The 22,591-nt window shown below is 55.8% G+C and overlaps 2 protein-coding genes across 3 annotated transcripts; both read left to right on the top strand.

Annotated features, from left to right (window-relative positions):
* Positions 1 to 4,855: 4,855 nt before the first annotated feature.
* Positions 4,856 to 8,058, top strand: EIF4E1B (eukaryotic translation initiation factor 4E family member 1B). Its single transcript, XM_072948200.1, has 7 exons — positions 4,856 to 4,873; positions 4,950 to 5,143; positions 5,596 to 5,691; positions 6,295 to 6,358; positions 7,110 to 7,223; positions 7,333 to 7,472; positions 7,944 to 8,058. Exons 1-7 carry the CDS (start codon positions 4,856 to 4,858, stop codon positions 8,056 to 8,058), a joined length of 741 nt encoding a protein of 246 aa, XP_072804301.1.
* A 1,559-nt stretch (positions 8,059 to 9,617) lies between these two features.
* On the top strand, positions 9,618 to 20,114 carry TSPAN17 (tetraspanin 17). Of its 2 annotated transcripts, none has more exons than XM_072947187.1 (9): positions 9,618 to 9,905; positions 13,304 to 13,354; positions 13,446 to 13,592; positions 14,463 to 14,633; positions 16,634 to 16,759; positions 17,332 to 17,379; positions 17,862 to 17,978; positions 18,066 to 18,128; positions 18,722 to 20,114. In XM_072947187.1, exons 1-9 carry the CDS (start codon positions 9,819 to 9,821, stop codon positions 18,869 to 18,871), a joined length of 960 nt encoding a protein of 319 aa, XP_072803288.1. In that variant the 5' UTR covers positions 9,618 to 9,818; the 3' UTR covers positions 18,872 to 20,114. The 2 variants fall into 2 exon arrangements, with proteins under 2 accessions (XP_072803288.1, XP_006199193.3); XM_006199131.4 differs by having other exon boundaries at positions 9,621 to 9,905; positions 18,066 to 18,127; positions 18,690 to 18,744.
* The last annotated feature ends 2,477 nt before the right edge of the window (positions 20,115 to 22,591 follow it).

Raw genomic sequence — 22,591 nt, 5'->3', positions numbered from 1 at the left:
AATCATCAGTTTTGCTCATATCAGTGTCCCTCAGTGCCTAAAATTGTGCCCGGCACAAAGTAACTCTAGGCCAGTGTTTGTTGAATGAGTGAATGAGTGGTGCTAAGTGCTACGAAACAAATAAAATGGGTACTTAGTTAAAGAGTGCATGGTGTGTTGGTTCATCGATTGTACCAAATATGCCACACTGATGAGGGATGTTGAGGGTAGGGGAGTAAATATGTGTGGGTGGGGAGGGCTATGTGGGAACTCTCTATTTTCTGCTTAATTCTGTTGTGAACCTGAAACTGCTCTAAAAGAATAAAGTCTATTAAAAAACAAGAAGAGTGCATGGGGGAGAATGGTTTACTTTAGATAGAGTGATCAGGGAAGACCTCTTTGAGAAGACGGCATGAGCCAAGCTCTGAGGGACAAGAAGTCAGTCATATAAAGAGTTGGAGAGGGACATAAATCTCACCAATGTTTTCCTAGGGCAATCTACCCAAGTGATCAAAATAAAAGCAAAATTAAACAAATGAGACCTAATTAAACTTATAAGCTTTTGCACAGCAAAGGAAACCATAAGCAAAACAAAAAGACAACCTATGGAATGGGAGAAACTATTTGCAAAAGATGAGACTAACAAGAGCTTAATTTCCAGAATATATAAACAGCTCATACAACTTAATAAGAAGAAAACAAACAACCCAATTCAAAAATGGGCAGAAGACCTAAACAGACATTTCCCCAATGAAGAGATGGACAACAAGCACAGGAAAAGATGCTCAATATCGCTAATTATCAGAGAAATGCAAATCAAACAACCACAATGAGGTGTCACTTCACACCGGTCAGATGGCGATCATTAAAAATCCCCTAAATGATAAATGCTGGAGAGGGTGTGGAGAAAATGCAGGAGAGACCTGTTAGTGGAACGTAGTTTGGTGCAGCCATTATGGAAAACAGTATGGCGATCCCTCAAAAGACTAAAAATAGACTTAGACTTAGCATATGATCCAGCAATCCCACTCCTGGGCGTATACCCAGAAGGAATCTTAATTCAAAAAGATGCATGCACCTCAATGTTCACGGCAGCACTATTTACAATAGCCAAGACATGGAAACAACCTAAATGTCCAACAGATGACTGGATAAAGAAGTTATGGTATATTTATACAATGGAATACTACTCAGCATTAAAAATAATAAAATAATGCCATTTGCAGCAACAGGGATGGACCTGGAGAATGTCATTCTAAGTGAAATAAGCCAGAAAAAGAAAGGAAAATACCATATGATATCACACATATGTGGAATCTTAAAAAAAAAAAAAGACGAGCTTATTTACAAAACAGAAACAGACTCACAGACATAGAAAACAAACTTATGGTTACCAGGCAGGGAAGGGGGTGGGAAGGAATAAACTGGGAATTTGAGCTTTGCAGATACTAACTACTGTATATAAAATAGATAAACAACAAGTTTATACTGTATAGCACAGGGAACTATATTCAATATCTGTAGTAACTTATGATTAAAAAGAACATGAAAACGAATATATGTATGTTCCTATATGACTGAAGTATTGTGTTGTACACCAGAAATTGACCCAACATTGTAAACTGACTATATTTCAATTTAAAAAAAGGGTTGGGGAGGAAACAGCAAGTGCAAAGGGCCTGAGGCAGGAACAAATCTGGCCTGTTGGAGAATCAGTGTGCTTGGAGCACTGTGAGGTTGGATCATGCAGGGACTTGCAGGCCCAGAACTTGGACTTTGGATCACATCCTGGGTATCCTGGAGGGTTTAAACAGAGGAGTCAATAGATCAGATTGATAGTTTAAATAATCTGTTGAAGGCACGTGGAGGATGTTTTGTAGGGAGGCAGGAGTGGAAGTAAGGAGAGTGTTAGGAGAGCCCCGGGCAGTGGCCCAGGCCAGAGATGGTGGCACTTGCTGGTGGGGAGCGAGAGTAATGGGCAGATTTCAGATGTTTTAGGAACAGAATGGCAGGACTAGGAGTCCAGATCCCTTGTTTGTTCAACCCCATTGTGAAGATGTCCCCCATAGACAGGCTTGGGAGTGCCTTGGGTAGGGACCAGGACCTAGTAGGGCTGGGGGGTTTCCTCCTGGGGTCTCTCAGACTCCAAGCCCAGACTCCAGGGGCTGCCCGACACTGGAAGAAGCAGAAGATGGTGGGAAGGAGTGCTGTGGCCGGCAGGGTCATTCCATGCCAGGCTCTGTGCTACTAAGGCAGCTGAGACCATGCCTGGCACTTGGAGATGGTCCTTTCTCCCTTTTTCCCCATCAAACCTGGATTCCTGATCTCTCCCTAAGCCTGGTCCTCCTGCAATGCGTCTTCTGTTCAAAACTCTTCAACACCCTTCCCACTGGGAGGTGGGATTTTGTCCCCATCCTTGAATATGGGCTCAGGGACTCTAACCAAGTACAGCGATGGTGAACCTGTGCCAGGTTTCAGGCTCAGGCCTTAAGAAACTGGCAGCTTCTGCTTTCCATCTCTTGGGACACTCGTTCTGGGAACCCAGCCACCGCACTGTGAGGAAGCCATGTGGTCACACGGAGAAGCCACAGACAGCTGTCCCAGGTGACGTCCCAGCTGAGGTTCCATCTGACAGCCAGCAAAGACTATCCCGCCGTGAGTGAGCAGCTGGCCCCGGCCCCGGCCCCGGCCCCAGCCTCTGAGCTGCTCCAGTCGGTGGGGATTTGGAGCAGAGATGAGCCACCCCTACTAAGTGCTTTTCGAATTGCCAATCTGTGAACAAAATAAATAATCATTGCAGTTTTAAGCCACTACATTTGGAGTGGTCTGTTATGCAGCAATAGGTCGCTGGGATTCCATGTTCCACCTCTCCAGAGCCTGTCTGTCACCAAATACCACTGTGTCTTCCTTCTAAACACCTCTGAAATCCATCCCGTTCTCTCTGTCTCCCCTACTGCTCCATCTGTCACCTGGACAATGACGTCAGTGTCCAAATAGATCTCCTCCTACTTGCTGTTGTGCCACAAGTTCTGTTCCCCACACAGCAGTCCAGAGAACTTGCTAGAAAGCCCATCTGATTACTCCCCAGCCCATCTTTAGCCATTTGAACCACTCAACGGCTCTCCACTCTCCTAAGACCAATACTCACCATCCTTTCCCGCTTTGGGCATTAGCCAGAGCAGTCTTTCTTCTCTTTCTCCGGTACCCCAGAGCCTTTGCACATGCTGCTCCCACTCCCAGAGCTGCCCTCCTCCACCCACCTCGTTAACTCTCACTCAAACATCACCTCTTCCGCGAACTGCATTTAAGTCGGTGGGTGGTTCTCGAAATGGGGTCCCTGAACAGCATCATCAGGGAACTTGTAAGAAATGCCACTTCTCAGGCCCAAGCCCTGTGCGAAGGCATCAGAAATCCCGAGGCAGGGCCCAGGAGTCTGTGTTTAACAAGCCCTGCAGGTGATTCTGATCCACGCGCTCTAAAGCCCCCAGTTCAGGTCACGGACTTCATCTTCTCCCATCTGCAAATTCCTTTCTTTCAGAGGTCTGCCTTTGTGACTACACAGGGCTTTGTGAGATTACCTGGCTCCCCTGGAAGACAAGAGCACAGGGGCCCCTCATCTTCTGCTTCTCACTGCCTCCCGGCACTCAGCCGCAGGCCCGCCACATCCTGGAGCTTAGGGATGAGGGTTGAATAGATATTGACTGTCAGCCTCCAGGTGGTCATGGGCTTCTCTGGGTGTGAGGGAGGGGAAGGGACTGGTCCCTTACAGAGTGGGACCCTAAAAATGGCCGAGGGGAGGGTGAGAAACCTGAAGAAGCTTGGGAGATTTCAGCCCCTCCAGAAAAGGGAAGGGTGTCCAGAGCCAGCACTTCCCCTCCCCACCCCCCCATCCCTCCTCCACCCTGGGGTAGCCCTCAGCTGGCTGCTATTGGCCACTGAGCCAGGCCTTGTTCCATGGGCTTTGTGTGTTTTATATCATTACTACAATAAATTTCTGAGTTGTGTATCACTAACATTCCCATTTTACAGACAGGGAAACTGAGACAAAGTAAGGCTCAGGTACTTGGCTGAAGTTAGGGCAGGGGGGACTTGAACCCAGGCTGTGTGACTGGTGCACTGCCCCTCGCCACCGATGCCCAGGTGGAGAACATTCAGATGGCCCAGGAGATAAGAAGCAGGGGAGCAGTGGGCCGGCGAAGCTATGTGGAACCTCATTTGTGCTGCCGAAAGGCACTCCCAGGTGAAGCGGATTGTGACGGGAAGGCCCCAATTGTCAGATCTGTCTAAAGTTTTAAGAGTAACCAAAAATGTGGATTATTAATATACAGTCTCCCTGTTTCCAAATGATTACATTAAAGCCCTTAGATGCTTCCAGAGACCAGATGACGTTGGTGGTGAAACCGAGACGGGTGAATGTCATCAGAGCCAAAGACGATGCACCACAATGTGTAGCTAAGTTCTCTGACCTGGCCCTGGCCCCGCCACATCAGACTTGCAGCTTCTGCCATCATCTCTGGGGCAGTCCACTTTAAATTCACTCTTGGTGGGATGTGGTTTCACTGAGGGCAGACCCCTAGTATTGATCCTTACCTTTGTGTCTCAGCCCCCCAATGACCAGTGCCATGTGGATGGGGGCCAGGTCTGCCGGGTCACAGCTGTGTCCCCAGCCCTGAGCCTGCATGTAGAAGATGCTCACTAAATGCTTGCTGATGGAAGCAGCAGTGTAAGCCCTTCCCCCTCTGAACTCCCTCCCATCCCCACGCTGGCTCCTCCTGGTCCCCTGCCCCAGGTGTGTGGGGGCGGGGCCATGGAGGTTTAAAGGCCGGCAGCTGGGTCCCTCTTGGCTGCTGAGTGCCTGGGGATTCTAGGCCACAGCATGGCTACCACCGGCCCTGTAAGTCCACCTGCCTGCCCCCTTGGGCAGCGAGGGCCGGGGCTTACCACCCACCCTGATTCCTTTCTTTGGTCAGGCTGGAGATGCTGAGGGGGGGAACGAAAACTGGAGGAAAGACAAGGAGGAGAAAGAAGAAGAGGAGGCGGCAGCAGGGGCGCTGGTGGGAGAGGAGGCTCTGTGCGCTCCCACGGCGCTGCTGTCCCTGAGCAGGAAGGCCCCGGACCGGGGCCCCACGGAGAGCAAGCTGGAGTTGCACCCGCTGCTGAGCAGGTAGGGCAGGCCCTGCTCTGCGGCCTCAGACTCAGCTCCTCACCTGGGAGAGTCCAGAGCTGGCCTCAGACTTGGGCTCTGTTGGCCCTTCCAGCCTTAACCCAGCTAAGAGGTTAACTGCCCTCACTTGGGGGAGTTTAGAGCTCAGTGGCAGAGTGCAGCTTAGCACGCACAAGGTCCTAGGTTCAAACCCCAGTACCTCCATTAAATAAATAAGTACACCGAACTACCTCCCCTTCAAAAACAAACAAAAAACTGTCCTCGCTTGTCCACAGCCCTTCAGGATAACTGACTCCAGCCCCCTTGGGTGAGGGTGGGAGTGCAGGGGGCTGTGCCCCAGATCCCATCTCGCAGTTTATCCCAGAAGGGGCGGGACTTCCCTGCCAACCTGGGTGCTGCTGGGGGCGGCACGGGGTGGGGTGTTCTTCTTGCTCCTGGCCCCCCTCTTCTAGGTGGGCTCTGTGGTTCTTCAAGAATGACCGTAGCCGGGCCTGGCAGGACAACCTGCATCTGGTCACCAAGTTTGACACCGTGGAGGACTTCTGGGCGTGAGTGTCCCTCATGGAGGAGGCCAGGACCAGGGCGCCCCGCGCCGGGGATCCTTCCCAGACCCCACCCCTCCTGGGGGCTGCCTCCCACACAGCTTTTCCAGCCCTCCCGGGGGCCTGGCCGCGTCTTGCAGAGGTTTTGCAGGGAGGTGGTAGGGGGATTGGACTGGGGCACAGGCCCCACTGAAGGCTTCTCGGGGCTCAGGAGAGAGCCTGGAAGTGAGAGAAGCCAGGAGTTAACCCTGACTCTGCAGCTTCATGCTTTGTGACCCTGGGCAAGTTCCTTCCTCTCTGAGCTTGTCTCAGCCACAAAGAGAGTTTGAGGCTGTCTCAGTGTCTGTGGTGATCAAGTGAGGGGATCTGAAAGGTGCTCCACAGACCCTGGGGTGCAGGGGAGGGGTGGTGAGAAGGTGGCATTTGAGGGTTTGGGTAAGTGGGGATGGGATTCCTGGCAGGGAGTACCTGTCTGAGCAAAGGCTTGGAGGCTGGAAGGTGGGGTGGGAAGCAGTGGGGTCTGGTAAGAAGGTGAGGGGTCTGAGGCCAATAGGAAACCAGGCCCTAAAAAGCCCGGACTTTCAGCCTGGGGTGGGGACCTTTCTGCAGGATGTACAGTAACATCCAGCTCGCCAGTAAGCTCTCCTCCGGCTGTGACTACGCCCTGTTCAAGGTAAGCCTAGGCTTCCGCACTCCTCAGCACCAGCACGGGGCCGATTCTCCCCTGCTTCTGCTGCGTTCCTCCCTCGCAGGGGATTTGGGGGTCGGGTGCCAAGAACAGCCTCCCTCAGAGCCGAGTGTGATTTCTGGGAAACCATGCACCCAGAGGAGCCTGGACAGAGTGCCAGCCCCAAGTGGTACCTTGAAGGACAGGGGAGGGGAAGGAGGGGGGGAGCAAGGAAGGAGCCTAGGTTTCTGGCCTGGCTCCTTAACTGGGGACGTGCATCAGGATGGCCTGGAGACACTCATCAATGTCCTGGAGGTGCTGTGCGGTGGGGCCCTGACAGCAGTGTTAAGAGGTTTCCCCAGGTGGCTTGTGCCAAGTCTGGGACGTCTGCCTTTGCCCGCACTGGGGTTGCCCCAGGTGCTTCCTTACTCACCCCTATTTGAACTCTCATCTCAAGGAACTCAGCTCAGTAAAGGAGACAAACCCACCTATGCGAGGCCATGTAAGGTGACAGATGACAAACCCACCTATGCAAGGCCACATAGGTGACAGATGTAGAGGTTCAGGGGCACTGGGGAGCACACAGGAGGGTGCGGGGGGTGGAATGGCTGGTGGTGAAGCTGGCTTGTACAGAAGGGATGGAGGCAGAGAGAACCTGGCTTGGTGAGGGGGGACGGAGCAGGGCCTGGGGAGGTGGCTGAGCCCTCATTTCCCTTTGAACAAAGGGAGGTAGCTGATTTGCCATCCCACCCCTCAGGATGGCATTGAGCCCATGTGGGAAGACAGCAGAAATAAGCGCGGTGGCCGCTGGCTGGTCAGCCTCGCCAAGCAGCAGCGCCACAGCGAGCTGGACCACCTGTGGCTGGAGACCGTGAGTCCAGGCCTGGGAGCGGGGCCCAGGGGGAGGTGTGGGGCTGGTATGGTGGCTGTGGTCTCAAGGAAGGCGGGCTCAGTCTCCTCCTCCTCCCCTTCGGCCCCAGCTGCTGTTTCTGATCGGGGAGAGCTTTGAGGAGCACAGCCGGGAGGTGTGTGGAGCTGTCATCAACATCCGAGCCAAGGGGGACAAGATTGCTGTGTGGACCAGGGAGGCGGAGAACCAGGCGGGCGTGCTGCACATCGGGTGAGGGGTATCTCTGGCACGGGGTGGGGGCTGGCCTCTTCTAAGGGAGAAGGAGATGTCTGAAACTCCCCGGGATGCCTCCCCCTTCACCCTTCCCCACGTGTATAAAGGCTGTGGAATATAGATTTCTAAATGATTTTTTAAAATTGAAGTATAGTTGATTTACAATGTTGTGTTTCTGGTGTACAGCATAGTGACTTCAGTTCGAATTTTCATTATAGGTTATTACAAGATATTGAATAGAGTTCCCTGAGCTGTAGAGTAGATTTCAAACTACTTCTTAGCAGACCTCTTTCCTTTTGCATTAGTCATATTTTGGGTTTCACAATAGGTAAGACACAAACACATGCAACAGGAGTGACTGTGGTTGGAACCAGGGTAGGAGCTCTGGGCAAAAGACCCAGGGTCCCAGGTTATCTCCAGGACCCGCTACTGACTCCCTGTCTCATTTCCTCCTCACTTAACTCCCAGGCGTGTCTACAAAGAGTGCCTGGGCCTCTCCTCAAAGACCATCATTGGGTACCAGGCCCATGCAGACACGGCCACCAAGAGCAACTCTCTGGCCAAGAACAAGTTTGTGGTGTGAGGGACCCTAGCACCACTGCCCATTCGGCTGCCCCTGAGACGCCCACTGCTGTGTGTGTGTGTGTGTGTGTGTGTGTGTGTGTGTGTCTATGTGTGTATGGGGGCTGGGCTGGGCCGGGGGCAGATGGCATAGTTCTCACGTGTCCTAGAGTGAATATGAACACGCTTTCATGTGAATTGAGGCCCTAGCCTAGGGGCAGCTCTGGTGGTGGTGATGGTGATGGTGTGTGTGGGGGACCTGAGGACCCAGGGCAGCAGAAAGGTGGAGGAGACGCTGGGCTTCTTGTTTCACCCCGGGACGGCAGGTTAGGTAGAGCGGGGTGAGGTGAGTCAGTGGGAAAGTGGGCTTGACTGCAGGAGGAAAGATACCTGGAGAGAATCCTATGTGACCCAGCATTTACTCTGTGCCCGGAAGGGGGCTAGGTGGCCTGAGGGCCAGACTCTTCCATTTCAGGGGAGGGAGCTCAAGGCCCCTGACATTCTGAGAGATGGAACTCAGGGGCAGGAGTAGGGGTCTGCTGAGTGATCGCTCTGCTTTAAACCCTTTTATGGGCTGCCTCTCATGAGGTTTGTAGCCTTGGAGTCCACCCTGTATCCCGTGCCTTCTGTCAGCCGGTTGGGTGTGGGTCCCTAGAGTGTGTTTGGAGGGATGGAGAGGGGCTGGCCCAGGAAGGGATGACGGTGGGGGTCAGGCCTTACTGTGGTTCTGCTACAGGTGGATTAACTGGCAGGTGATGAAGCTTAAGCCCCTTTCTGTGCCTGTTCTTAATAAAGACTTTTAAACAAACTGGAATTATTTTTAAAGAGGGCTCTAAAGTTAAGTAAGATTCTGCACCCCCTCCCGCCCCCACCGCCAACCTTCATCTGTTCCAGTCCTGTCTTGAGAGGGCTCATGGGAGACTCCCAGGTACCAAGGAGACTGATCAGGGCCCAAGCTGGTACGGGGGAAAGTGGTTAGTCTGGGGAGCTTCAGCTACCAAAGGGTTTTGAGCCAGGGCGTGTGGTAATGACCCTGGCGAAACTGAAGGGGCAGGAAGCAGCAGGTGCGTCCCTCACAAGACCCAGGTGTCATCTGGTCTGAGTTTGAACCGGTATAGGTTAGCTGAATTTCCTTCTAGCGAGAAACGCTTCTGATTCGACTCCACTGTAATAAAACGTCCTGCACGTGTGTTAAAAACACGATCCATATAACCATCCCCATCGCTCGGTCACCAGCGCCGTAGTTATTCCTCTGAAGGGATAGGCTCCGACAGCAAGGCCGGGGATTGGGGTGGCGCTGGCACTGAGCCTTGCGGGGGAACTGGGGGTCTTTCCTGCCAGCGACTTACGGTGCCACCAGCAAGCGTCTCAGGTGAATCTGAAGGACGCTGGAGAGCCTGGGGCCGCGGCAGGCGCACGAGGCGGAGTCAGGCCTGGAGGCGCGGCTCGGGGGGCTTGAGTCAGGCTGAGGGGTGGGGCCTGGGGTGGGACAGCCAGGCGGGGGCGGAGCCAAGCCTAGAGGCGGGGCTCCAAGGGGGACCGAAGAGGGGCGGAGTCAGGCCTAGTGGAGGCGGGGCTCCGAGAGCACTGAGCAGGGGGTTGTCCGGGCGCCGGGGGCGGTCCCTGCAGGGCGGGCGGGGCCCGACCGGCACTCTGTGTGGCCGCGGCCATGAAGCCGCAGCCGCCGGGCTAGGCCCTGGGCGGCTCTAGCCCAGGGCGGCCCGTGGAGGCCTGGGCCTGGTCCCCGGCTCCGGTTCCCGGGCCGGCGGGCAGCCGCTCACCATGCCCGGCAAGCACCAGCACTTCCAGGAACCGGAGGTCGGCTGCTGCGGGAAATACTTCCTGTTTGGCTTCAACATCGTCTTCTGGGTGAGCGCGGGGTGGGTTCCTGGCCCTGTGCTAAGGGTGGCGGGAGAAGGAGGCTCAGTTCCCTACTAGGGGAAGACCACCCTGCCACCTGGGCTTGAGATCGCCCCCCGACTCCTTCCTCCCACTCCCACTCCCACCTCCACGCCCACCCCCAGGACCAACAGAGGCCCGGATTACAGGGGGCGGGTCCCAGCCACTGCAGGAATAGGGTGGGGAGGGGTAGTCTCCGGGGGTCTTCCCAAGGCCCTGCGGAAAAGGGGGAGGTGTTTCCTTGAAGACCCCAGGGCACGCTTGGTCTCCCTCTCTCCCTCCCAGCCCCCTTGCACCCTGAGGTAGAGGGGGTGCGCGGAGCCCTACCCCTGGTTTGCCGGTAGGGAGAGCCTCCGCGAAGGGCCCGATCCCCTCTCCTGTTCCTTTACCCCTCCAGACCCTGGGCCTGCTGCCTCGCCTTAAGCTCCTACAAAGAGGGGTAGGTCAAAGCCCCTCGGCCCTCCCTACCCCTCCTCCCTGCCCTAAACTAAGAGGCTTTCGGGCAGGGAGGGCCAATCGCCCTAGTTCTCTGTCTGGGCCAGGGGAATATCCCCTGTTGAGAGGCCGGGAGCTGGCCCTGGGGAACAGAATTCTACATTCCACAGCTGACAAAACCGAGGTTTCAGGGCGGGGCTGCCCCTGCCTGGAGAAGGAGCTGCTGGTGCCCCTCCCAGGGTGGCATCTGTGCCCCTGGGCCCTGCCAAGTCATCTTTCCCTTCTCCCTCCCCCATCCCATCTCTCCAAGGCTGCTTGCTGCCTCTGCAGTTTCTGCTCCTGACACCTTGGGTTAGAATGCCAGGCGCATTCGGTTTTGTTCAGCAGGACTCAGTGGCACTGCCCTCTACCCACATGCTGCTCATACAGTGTGGGTGTCCTTTGACCCCAGCAGCGCCCAGCTCTCGGAGTGTTGGCCACGTGCAGAGAGCACTGGTTGAGGCAGTCTGGGGCTCTGGGTGTAGCAGGCCTAGCTGTGAGACTGGGCAGATCACTTCTCTCTGGGCCTCAGCTTCCCTGCCTGGGAGAGGGTGATAATGAAACCTGCCCCTCAGGGCTGTTAGGCAGGTTAAATGAATTATACCTCACTGTATTCTCATGGCCCCTTTATTATTACCTACATTTTATAGATGAGAAAACAGGCACAGAGAGGTTAAGTCATTTAACCCAGAGTCACACAGCCAGCCACCACAGAGCTAAGGTGACAGCCCAGTGGGCAAGTAGGTGTAGGTGAGGCAGAGCATTGAGCAGAGGGAGCCCCCGAGTGTCGAGGCAGGAGAGACCCAGGCTTGTTGCAGGTACGTGCCCCATCCCCCACCCCAGGCAGGGAGCCAGAGTGTGAAAGGCCCCTGGGCTGGGTCAGAGAGTTTGAGTTTTATGTTGAGGACAGTGTGGAGCACTGTGGGCTTCAGTGCTGGGTGATGGGTCTGTTCTGGCTTCTGTGTTGGTTGCAGATCTGTCTGGCTGCCATGGGGAGGGTGAGTGAGGGGCAGGGATTGGAGGTGAGGAGACCAGGGAGGAGGACTGGGGCAAAGCTGGGAGGGTGGCAGGTGGGAAAGGTGAGGAAGGCTCCACGGGAAGTTATGAGGCTAAATGGACAGGACTGGGGCACTTGGGGGTATGGAGGGAGGGTTTCAGGTTTGGGCCAAGGTGGCCTGAAGGAGGTACCTGTGAAACAAGACCAGAGAGTTTTTTGTTTTAATGGAAAGCAGACCCTGATGTTATCCTGCTCAGAGCCTGCAAGTTTCTTCTCACTAGCATGCAGTCCAGACTCCTCCCTGTGACCCGCAGCACCCTGTGGAGGGTGGCCCTGCTGCCCTTCAGTTTGTCCCTTGCTCTGCCAAATGTGATCTTACCTCTGGGCCTTTGCCAGTCCTCCCTCTTGGAAGTCTTTTCCCCTTGTTGTGCCTTTCCATCATTCAAACATCAGCTAAAATGTCACCACTCTCCCTGACTGAAACACGCCCCCACCACCCCAGTCACTCCCCATCACATCATCCTGTTTGATTTTCTTTAAAACGTCTGTTGGTATCTGAAATTACCTAGTTTGCTCACTGTGGATTTCCCCCACTGGAGTGTAAACTCCATGAGGGCCTAGAGCTCATGGGTCCTATTCGCTGATGTATTTCCAGCACACTGAACGGAGCCTGGGATTTGGAGGTGTCTGCAGCAGGCAGGTGGACGGAGGGGTCTAGAGCCAGGGAGAGGTCTGGGTGGAGATCAGGGAGTGCCAGTGTCAGGGTGGGGTGGGAGATGAGAGTGAGGAGGAGAGGGTAGTCGGCTGAGGTTGGAACCTGGTGGGGGATGTGCCTGGTGCAGGTAAAGCAGAGAATTGCAGGGGGAAGGCTGAGAAGGGGCAGGGGGAGGAACAGCATTGTGCGAACCATGGAGAGGTTTCAGGGAGGAGAAAATAATGATCACTCATTTGTCTAAAGGCCGTGGGCAGGTCAAGTGGGATGAGGCAGGAGAAGTGATGTTTAGTTTCACATCCCAGATCCAGTGTTGGGGAGGGGAGGAAAAATATTTCTAGAGAATGAGTACAGCAGTGGAAGGAGCCTGGGGCCAGAGAGGGGAAGGTGCTAAGGGTGGCTGGTCAGGGGTGGAGTTGACTGGGGCTATGTGCTGAGGGAGGGGAGCCTGGAGAGAAAGTAAGTGGGTGGGTGAGGTCTGAAGAGGTGAGGTCATGGCCTTGGGTTTGGGCAGGAGGGGCGCTCTCCCTCTGAGGTTAGACATCCTGCCCAGGGTCAGGCAGCTGGCCTGGATGTCTAGGGCTCTTCCCAGGAAGGAAATGAGATGGGACAGTGGCTGGTGTTTAGAAGGCTTGGGCCCCTCAGCTGCATCCTGCCCTGCTTCAGGATTTCTTGTTACTCAGGGGTCCTTGGCTGTGAGCTGCAAAAGTGGACTCTGCCAGATGGAGGTTGAAATGGTGGGAGGCGAGTAGGGTGGAGGTCACAGTGTTGCAGGGCAGCAGGAAGGCCAGACTTGGGAGGGGGCAGAGAGGATGCCAGGAATCTGGAACCCCAACACAGGCCTAGAGTGGAAGCGCCAACTCAGGAAACAGCTGCCGCTGCTTGGTGAGAGTGTTCTGGCCACCCTCTGCTCCAGTTCTGAGTTCCAGGAAGGGGCCCCTATGTCCCTCTTAGGGCTAGGGAGGATTCAGTCTTCCCAGCTGTGTCCTGTGGGGAAGAAACACTGAGGTACATTCTTGCAAAGGTGGAAAGGATCTTGGGTCTCAGTTAGAGAACTTCCTCCTCTTTCTCTCTTTCCCTCTGGCTTCCTGAAGATCCTGAGCACTAGCTGGCAGTGGGGTACCACTGGGGGTGGGAAAGGATGCTAGTGCCCCAGCCCTTAGCTCTTTGCTGCTCCTCCTGCAGGTGCTGGGAGCCCTATTCCTGGCCATTGGCCTCTGGGCCTGGGGTGAGAAGGTAAGGTGGTGGGGTAGGGTGTGGGGCTGCTGGGTGTCAAGGTAGAGGGAGGGTGAGCCCCCCCCCATTTGTCTCTGCTCCCCATGCACAGGGCGTCCTCTCCAACATCTCTGCACTGACCGATCTGGGAGGCCTTGACCCTGTGTGGCTGTTCGTAGTGGTTGGAGGTGTCATGTCCGTGCTGGGCTTTGCCGGCTGCATTGGAGCCCTCCGGGAGAACACCTTCCTGCTCAAGTTTGTGAGTGCCCTCCCACTTAGATCCACTGGGGACCACAACCTCTTCCCACCCACCTTTTGCATATAGTTCGTGCTTAATAATGGGTAGTTTTTATTATTATGTTATTGTAACAGTGATCACAGATTTGTATTGTCTATAGGATCCTTTCTGTTGCAAGTGACCGAAACCCAGTGGCCTAAGTGAAAAGGGCGTTTATGGCTCATTAGTACAAGCCCAGGGATTTGTTAGCTGCTGGCAGATTTGGATCCAGGGGCCACCACAGTGCCACTTGGCCTAGTCTCTCAGTTTCTTAGCTCTGTCTCTACAGTTTGGCTCCAGTCTCCTTGGGGTAGGAAGATGTCCAGGAATGGACGATGGGTGCTGGCTTCGCGCCGCCCTCTTAGGAACCCTTGCTGGAGGCTGTGCGAGGCTCTCTCTTCCCAACCATTCTACCAAAGTCCTGTAATTGCACCTCCTTGATCCTGATTGGCTGTCTCTGGACCAATCCCTGTGGCCCCAGGGAGGTAGCGCTCTGATTGGTGGGCTCCCGGCGCATGCCCAGTCCTCTATCTGAGAGTGGGGCAAGAGGTGGTGACGGCTCTGAGCTACAGAAACTGAAGGTGCATGTGGAGGGTGGTTTCTCAAAGACAACAGGGGAAGTGGAGTGGATGGGTAGGTAAGAACAGCACCATTTTTTTTTTTTCATCGTAAGACAGTATTATCCAGTGCGGTAGCGCAACCGAAAACAAAAACAAAAACAAAAACCCAATACTAACTTGGTAGAAGGTGGGGACTCTGGGCTCTCATGGGTCAGGGTGGGGGGTGGAGCCCCGCCACTGGCACCCCAGCCTGTATCTCTGACCCCCACTGTCTGTATGCCCCCAACCCCAGTTCTCCGTGTTCCTTGGCCTCATCTTCTTCCTGGAGCTGGCAACAGGGATCCTGGCCTTCGTCTTCAAGGACTGGATTCGAGACCAGCTCAACCTCTTCATTAACAACAACGTCAAGGCCTATCGGGACGACATTGACCTCCAGAACCTCATTGACTTTGCTCAGGAATACGTGAGTTCGGCCTCCAGCTCCAGCCACACACAGGAGGCACCTGCCCAGCAGACGAATGAGGGAGCAGGTTCCCTGTGTGCTGGGACCATTCCCTCTCCCACCAGGCCAGGCGGGGAAGAGAGCCAGGCATCCCCTCGTGTGAGAGGAAGCCAGCCCCTGGTGATCCTCCTGTGCTTAGCCCTGCAGGGACACGGGGTTGGGGAACAGAAGCCAGAGGCTCCAAACGGGCAGCTCCTCGGCCAGGCTTACAAAACACTTAAAGAAGAAGTTTGGCATAAAAATGTACATTTCTCCTATGGATTTCTCCTACTAAACTGAGCCCACAGTTTTGGCTGGGGCTGCATTGCCACTGCCCCCCTTGCTGGTACAGGGGCTCTCTGTCTGCCACCATCTCCTCTACACCCGTTTGTTGTATTCATTATACTTCTCTCATTTATAGTGTTAGGTTTGGCCTCTGACCACACTAGTGTCTGAGACCTCCATATCAGAAGCTCTGCCCTCAAGCTGGCAAACCCAACCACTGTGAAGGAGAAGCAGTCAGTGACAGTTCACAAAATCCCTGACACCCGCCGACTGCACGTTCTCACCCACTCACACGCTTAGTCACACCCACTCACAGTCATACCCAGTCACACACACAGTCATGCATGAGGTCATAGCCACTGACACAGCCACCCACCTTTGGCACCATCCACCCCAAGAGTCTGCTCTGGGATCCAGAGATGAATGAGAGCTGGTTTCTGCTTTGAGGAGCTCTCAACACAGAGCAGAGGCAGACTAAGAGCCGGGCGGTTAGGTGTGATTTCTTTGTTTGTTCAACACAGAATTATTATGGACCTGTTGTGTGCTAGGCCCGGGGCCAGGTGCTGCGGATTCAGTGGTGAAAAAAGCTGGGACCTATCTTCGTGGGGATGGCAGTCTAGGGGGAGAGACAAATGGTCAACAAGCAAAATAAATAAATGTGTGCATGTGTGTGTGTGTAGAATTAGAAACTGGGGTACAAGCTGAGTTAGGGAGAAGCGTGGAGAAGGGGAAGGCCCCTGGGGGTGACCTTGGGGGAAGAGAAGGAGTAAGGATGTGAAGAGAGGGGTGAAGTATTCTCCCGCAGGGGCCACAGGTGCTGAGCAGAGGGTGGGGAGGCAGGCAGAAGCCAGGCTGCGGGTCCTGCCTGCACGGGTCCCAGGGTCCCGTCTGCATGGGTCCCAGGGTCCCAGGGTCCCAGGGTCCCAGCATCCCAGCATCCCAGCATCCCAGCATCCAGCGCATGGCCAGGCCTCACTCCCCGGCTCAGCCCACAGGGCATACCTGTGTCTGTCCTGAACTCATCCTTTGAGGACTGGCTTTCCGCAGCCTGTGCCATGTCGGTGGGTTAAGGCTGCAGGCTCCTGACTCCCCACTAGGTGATGAGCCCCTTGTTTCATCACAGCCGCACTCTGGCCATTGCCCCCACCCCCCAGTGGGGGGGATGCCCGCGATGTTCTGGGTAGAGGTAACAGGGATACGGGTGCTGATGGCAGCATTTATGAAGTGGAGTGGGATGGTTAGGAGGGTGGCAGGAGTTCTCTGCTGTCCCTGCTGTCTCTGCAGAGAGGATAGAGGGAAGGTCTTTCTTAAAAATCTCTGGGACAAGTGTGGGGAGACCGAGCACAGGTGTGGGGTTCAGTAGTGCCTCTCCCCATAGGATTTGTGGAAACTCTCACCCCTCAGGGTGGTCTAGAGGAAGTCACGGTCCTTGGGCCACCATCCTTGCCCTCTCCCTTCCTTTTGCAGCCTCTCCTGGGGGGACAAACTCAGGAGCCCCTTCCCACTACCTCCTGCTCCCAGCAAACCCAGGCAGGAGCCTCGAGCTGCTCTGACGGCCCTGGGCCCAGGCCCGGCCTGTCTGCAGGGGAGGTGCCCGCCTGCCTGGCTGCCTCTAGGCCCCCTCCCAGCCAGCCCTGTCCCAAGACGGGATGGGGCTCCTGTGGTTGGCTCATCCGGGGCTCTGCTCTCACCCCTAGTGGTCTTGCTGTGGAGCCCGAGGGCCCAACGACTGGAACCTCAATATTTACTTCAACTGCACTGACTTGAACCCGAGCCGGGAGCGCTGTGGGGTGCCCTTCTCCTGTTGCGTCAGGGACCCTGCGGTGAGTGGGGCCTTGTGAGGAGGGGGGGTGGGGGGGCCCTCGCAGTGCGCAGGCCCAGTCTGGGAAGAACCCAGCTCCGGGCTGGCTTGGCTCCGTCCTACTCTGGGGGCTGGGAATGTCTGGGAGCCCATCTGCCATGGGAGCAGCCCTGCTGGGCTGGGGAGCGTGTGTCCGAGGGCAGCGCTGAGGCCAGCATGGGGATGGCTGCTCTAGGGCCACCAAGCTAGGGTGGCAGGCTGGGCTTCTGACCCCTTTGTGGCTTTCTTTAGAGCAGAAGCTTCCCTCACTGACATCCCTCCAGTCACAGTGCAGAGACACCGAGGGCCAGGTTTCTTCCCATTCTTAGTACAACACCAGCAGGCAGGATTCCTGTGCAGGAGGCAGCTCAAGCTGGCATTGCAGCCTGCGCCCTGGCGTCGGGGAGAGGGGCGCCTGGGCCCCAGCGAGCCTCACTTAAGGAGCTGGGGATGCGGCAGAATCCATGATTTCAACTGCCTCTCCTGAGTGCTGGGCGCTGTGAGGCCCCATGGGTGCCCCCTCACCAATTTGCTCCCTGGCCTGTTTCTCCACAGGAAGATGTCCTCAACACCCAGTGTGGCTACGATGTCCGGCTCAAACTGGTGAGCAGGCAGGGACAGGGCTGAGGGCAGCTGGGGACACTGGGGGTGGGAAGGAGGGCCCCCCCATAAGATCTAAGAGGCCTCAGGGGTTCCACAGGGAGGGGATGCTGGGTCCCGGCAGACACTTGGGGCTTGGTACTGCCAAACAAGAGGCAGAGGGCCCGCGGGCAGGGGACTCCAGTAGAGGAGAAAACAGTAAGACACAGATAAATGTGAACAGCAATGTGACAATTTCATCTAAGTGCTTGGAAGGAAACAGAGTAAGAGAGGGAATGGGATTGGGGCTGGGCGGTCAGGGAAGTCCTCTCGGAGCATCTCAGCATGTGCTGAGACCCCGGTGAGAAGGCCCTGCGGTGGAGCTCCAGGCAGCTGGCGCAAAGGTGTAAGGCCCCTGGCTGGATGGGCTTGGCAAGCTGGACCCAGGTGGCGCCCTCAGCAGCGGTGGGTGGGCGGAGCCGAGCCTGGTGCCCGTCTGTCCCCAGGAGCTGGAGCAGCAGGGCTCCATCCACACCAAAGGCTGCGTGGGCCAGTTTGAAAAGTGGCTGCAGGACAACCTGATCGTCGTGGCTGGGGTCTTCGTGGGCATCGCCCTCCTCCAGGTATGCTGTGGCCCTGTGTGCCCTTGCTCTGCCCCGGGCACCCCGCCCTGCCGGTGGCCTCTCTGTCACCTGCCCTCTGTCTTTCAGATCTTTGGGATCTGCTTGGCCCAGAACCTTGTGAGCGACATCAAGGCAGTGAAGGCCAACTGGTGAGGCTGCCACGCTGGCCATGGCCACTCACCTGGCCAACCCAGGGACCCCCGCCCCCCCCGCCCCCAGCACTGTGCCCATGCTGGGCAAGGCTACAGGAGGTGTTTCTGCTCGGACCTGAGCCCCATGTGGGGCTCGCGTGCCGCTGTGCTGTGCGCCCGCCCATGGAGAGAGCTGTGTGGCTCTGCCTGGGCTGCCTGTCCTGGAGCCATGGGCATGGAGGGCGGGTGTGGTGGGGTGGGTGTGCACAGGGAGCCACCGGCTCAGCTGTTGCTGGATGGTGGGCTCTCCAGGGGACCAGGAAGGGCACAGCTAAGAGGGTGCAAGCTAGGTGGGGTGGGAAGGTTCTGCTGTGTCTCCCCACCCAGCTGGGAATGCACTTCTCTGTGCATGACTGCATAGGGTGGACTTGGGCCTGCTGTTGCCTGGGACATGGCTTCGTGCATCTCAGAGCTGTCTCCACTAGCTATGACCTTGACCCTGTCAGGAGGCCACTGTAGCCTCAATGTCTCAGACTTTCAAATGGGTCCAAGAATTTTCTCTCCCTTGCTTGCCTCTCAGGATCAAACATGATGATGGCTACAAACTACTCAAATAAACAAAACCTTGAAAACCACTGGCTCTCACCCACCATCTTGGAGGTTCTGTCAGCTGCAGGGCCTGAGCAGAGCTCGCCGCCTGGGGCCCTGGCCCGGACCCACCTGCCAGCGTGTTTTCTTGGCCTGGGTAGTGTATACATTTGAGCTGAGCTTTAAAACTTGACGTATTTCATGTAGAAGTCCAGACCCCCGGCTTCTCATGAAGGTTGATCACCTGGGACGTCGTCTCCTGGGATACGTGCTTCCCCGTTCTCTGAGGGCCCCACCTGGCCCCTGCTGCTCACCCTGGAGGCTGGGGTTGGCCTCCTCCGCCTCTGTAGGGTTTTTCCCCTGCAAACTCCGCAAGGCTGTTGTCAGCCACACCTGGGGCGAGGCGCAGGGATGTGAAGAATGGAGAGGCTGGACCCTGCCCTGAAGTGGCTACTGCCTGGGAGGGGTCCAGCCCGGCTGAGGACTGAGACCGGTGCCTGGGAGAGGGGCTGAGGGGTGGTTTTGGGAAGAAAGTAGGTGGAATTTGAAAGCTTGGCACCCATGGAGTGGGGTTGGGGGGATGCTTTGGGCCCATGGTGGTTGATGCCTGGGCCCACTTGGAAACAGATTGAAAATCTTCACAGTGGCCTGCAGAGCTGCCTTGTGGCCACCAGAGGGCGCGCCGGCACACTCTGGGACAGCTGGGTGCCTGGCGAGTCCGCCATGCTTGTTAGTGCTCGGGTTCAGGGAATTTGAGAACTTCTAAAGGAGCAGACTTGGGGGGAGTCTGGCTGCTGCTCTCAGCTCTGCTTCTTGGCTGCATGAAGGGATATGTGTGGAGTGAACGCCCCGTCCGTCCCTGGGCTGCCCTTGGTGGCTGAGGAGGGATTTGGGCTGATTCACAGATCTCCAGCTCAGATGCCCTCAGGGCCAGGTAGGTTGTATAGATGAAGGAAACAGGCCTTTGAGGTGTGAGGCCTTTGTCCTGCAACCTTGACTTTCCTGCGGTTCCTGAAGGTGGACGCAGAGAGACATTGCTTTGTGACGAGAGATTCAGACTGTCAAGCAACTGATAATGGCAGCTGACCTTGAGTAATAGGGCATGGTGGGGACTGTGGCAAAGCACAGATCCCATCTGAAGGTGGTAGCTGGCCTTTAGTTGTGGCTAATTGCTGTAAAGTGAGGTGCAGGTCTAATGTCAGAAGCCTGGAGGAGCCAGAAACCCAGGTTTTTATGTGAAATATCCCTATTTTTAAGTTGTTGACAACCAATGGAAAAACATTTTTAAATACTGCAAGCCCAACAGGCGGTGTAAGGGCGAGCTTTGGCCACTGTGTGACTACAGATCCCTCTAGGACTGTCACCCCAGCGGCCCTGACAGGCCGGCACACTACAATAAACGCAGCTCACAAAGTTGTGCGCGTCTTGCATTCTTTAATTTCAAAAGCTTTCGTTTCCGCCTCCCCGAAACCTCACGACCCCCTTGTGAGGTGGAGAGTCTTTTCCTGATGAAGAAAGTGGGGCTCAGAGAGGGGAGGGGGCTGCCCAGTGCACAGCTGGAGGAGGCTCCCGGATCTGAGCCCACTCACTGGAGGTTTGCACCAGACCCGCCCTGCCTTTCTGACACATCAAGGTGCCACCTCACACTCGCAGTAAGGGGCAGTAAGGTATCATTCCCCCACGTGAGTGTCCACTTGGGTGCTGGGGATGTGGAGGGGAGAAACAGGCAAAGTCCCGCCCTTGTGCTGCATTCTCGTGGGGGAGACACAAAAATACGTATGCAAATAAGCATTTTTGTTAGTAATACAAACTCCGAAGAAAATAAGAATGATGGGCTAGACAGTGGTGGCTGGGGTGCCTGGGAGAAGGGACCCCTTGATGGGGTGATGGGAGGGATCCCATCTCTGAAAAACTCCAGGGGAGCAATGTCCCAGGTTTTGGGACCAACTTCCCTAGAAGCTGGGTGGGCTCAGCATAAGGGAGCCTGGGTGCTGTAGAGGTGGGAGGGGGTGAGGGGCAGAGGGCACGGGCAGAGGGAAGGGGTGGAACCAGGATGTATTTGGAAATAGCATCAATGAGATGGGGTAGGAATGACTAGCAGGACTGGTCATGACCTTGGCTGCTGACCAAGTTCTCCAAAGCTCAGTTCTGCTACAGGAAATGCATCCGTCCACCCACCCATTCATCCATTCGCCCACCCTTCTATTCGTTCATTCCACCACGCCTCCATCCACTCGTCCCCCACCCACTGTCACCATGCAGGTACGCGCACCCCACCCACTGTCACCATGCAGGTACTCGTCCCCCACCCACTGTCACCATGCAGGTGACCTATCCCATCTCACTGATATTATTTCCAAATACATCCTGGTTCTACCCCTTCCCTCTGCCTGTGCCCTCTGCCCCTCACTCCCTTCCACCTCTACAGCACCCCACCCACTGTCACTATGCAGGTCGGCCCTGGCTGGAGGCTAGAGTGGCTGAGGCAGCTCAGACTCGCCCTTGAACTCCCAGAGCCCACAGTCTCATGGCAAGAGGCAGACAGAGCAGTTGTTAGCAGTACAATGTGTCCATGCTGATGAGCACATGATGATCACTGCACATGGCATTTCATGCTGGTGAGAGACAAGTTTCCTGTCCCCAAAGTGGAGCTTGGAGCAGTTCTTTTCTTTGCAATGAGGAGCCCTTACCCAGGTGGGACCTCTCTGGGTGTGTAGAAAACACAAGGAAGCTTATAAGGCTACCCCTGGCCCATCACTCTAGGTGGGTCCCCGGCACATGGGGAGCAAGGTCGTCCTTCCACCATCTTTCAGGGACACATGGTGACAGGGGTGGGCATTGTCTGGCAGCCTGGGAGCCACTCAGGTGTCCTGCACCTGCCTAGTCTATCTAACCAGAGGAAGAGGCTGCCAGCAGCTCCTTCATCAACTCGGAGACAGGGCAGCCTGTGACAGCAGGCTACCCGGGGGGAACTGGAAGGGACAGAGAGAGCCTGGGCTATTGAGCTCTGCACGAGGAGATCAGATGGGCTGGGAAGGTGGAGGCCATTGTTCCCTCCCAGGGGATGATGGCCAGTGCATGAGTTGGAAAGAGACACTCCTAGTGACCACCAGGGGGCACCAAAGCGCAGCCCACGCAGGCAGCAGTCGGCTGCAGGCAGAGAAGGGCTAAGGGTGTGGGTTTGGGGTCTTTGAAGGGAGGCCCATGTGGCTAAGAAAAACCACTGTTCCAGAGACCTGGGAGCCCACCCTGTTGGTGCCATATCCATCTTGCCACCTGCTGCCCTCTCTTCTCCAAGGACTTAGAGCAAATGATGCCGCCTGTCCCACGGATGCCTCTCCCGGTGCAGTGCTCTGGAAGACCTGCGCGCACCTTCCAGTCCCCGAGGGCGGTGATGTCTGCCAGACAGAGCTGGGAAAGGGGGTCACTTTCTCCAGGAGGTCGAAGCGGCATGCTCCAACTCGCATACCTCCATCCACTCATTCAGCCAGATTTACTGAGCACCTACTGCTCTGTGCCAGACACTGCGGTGGGCACTTGGGATAGTAAGGGAACAAAACAAGAGCCCCAGCCTCGCGGTGCTCACAGCCCAGACAAGGGGTCGGGCAGCCTTTGTCTGCAAAGGGCCAAATGGTAAATATTTCAGTCTTTCAGGTCATGCAGCCGCTCAGCTCTGCCTTTAGAGCAGAAAGCCACTCTTGACAAGACAAATGAATGGGCGTGGCCATGTTCCAATAACATTTTCTGGACACTGAAATTCATGAAATTTCCATGTGTCACAAAATATCCCTCTTTGGATCTTCAAGCATTAAAAAAACAAAGAACCATTCTTCTAGATATAGCTCTGGAGCTATGTAAAAACGCAGCGGGCGGGACTGGCCTAAAATAAGGGCC

This window comes from Vicugna pacos, chromosome 22, assembly GCF_048564905.1.
Source record: "Vicugna pacos chromosome 22, VicPac4, whole genome shotgun sequence".
In the NCBI taxonomy this organism is placed as follows: Eukaryota; Metazoa; Chordata; class Mammalia; order Artiodactyla; family Camelidae; genus Vicugna; species Vicugna pacos.
The sequence above is the reverse complement of the archived record's forward strand: the minus strand, read 5'-3'. Positions and strand labels throughout refer to the sequence as shown.

Coding starts and splice junctions, on each gene's coding strand:
- EIF4E1B (XM_072948200.1), top strand. Junction 6,359..7,109: donor GTGACTACGCCCTGTTCAAG/GTAAGCCTAGGC, acceptor CCCACCCCTCAG/GATGGCATTGAGCCCATGTG. Junction 7,473..7,943: donor GCGGGCGTGCTGCACATCGG/GTGAGGGGTATC, acceptor CTTAACTCCCAG/GCGTGTCTACAAAGAGTGCC.
- TSPAN17 (XM_072947187.1), top strand. CDS start 9,819: ATGCCCGGCAAGCACCAGCACTTCCAGGAACCGGAGGTCGGCTGCTGC. Junction 16,760..17,331: donor GTTGCGTCAGGGACCCTGCG/GTGAGTGGGGCC, acceptor GTTTCTCCACAG/GAAGATGTCCTCAACACCCA. Junction 17,979..18,065: donor TGGGCATCGCCCTCCTCCAG/GTATGCTGTGGC, acceptor TCTGTCTTTCAG/ATCTTTGGGATCTGCTTGGC.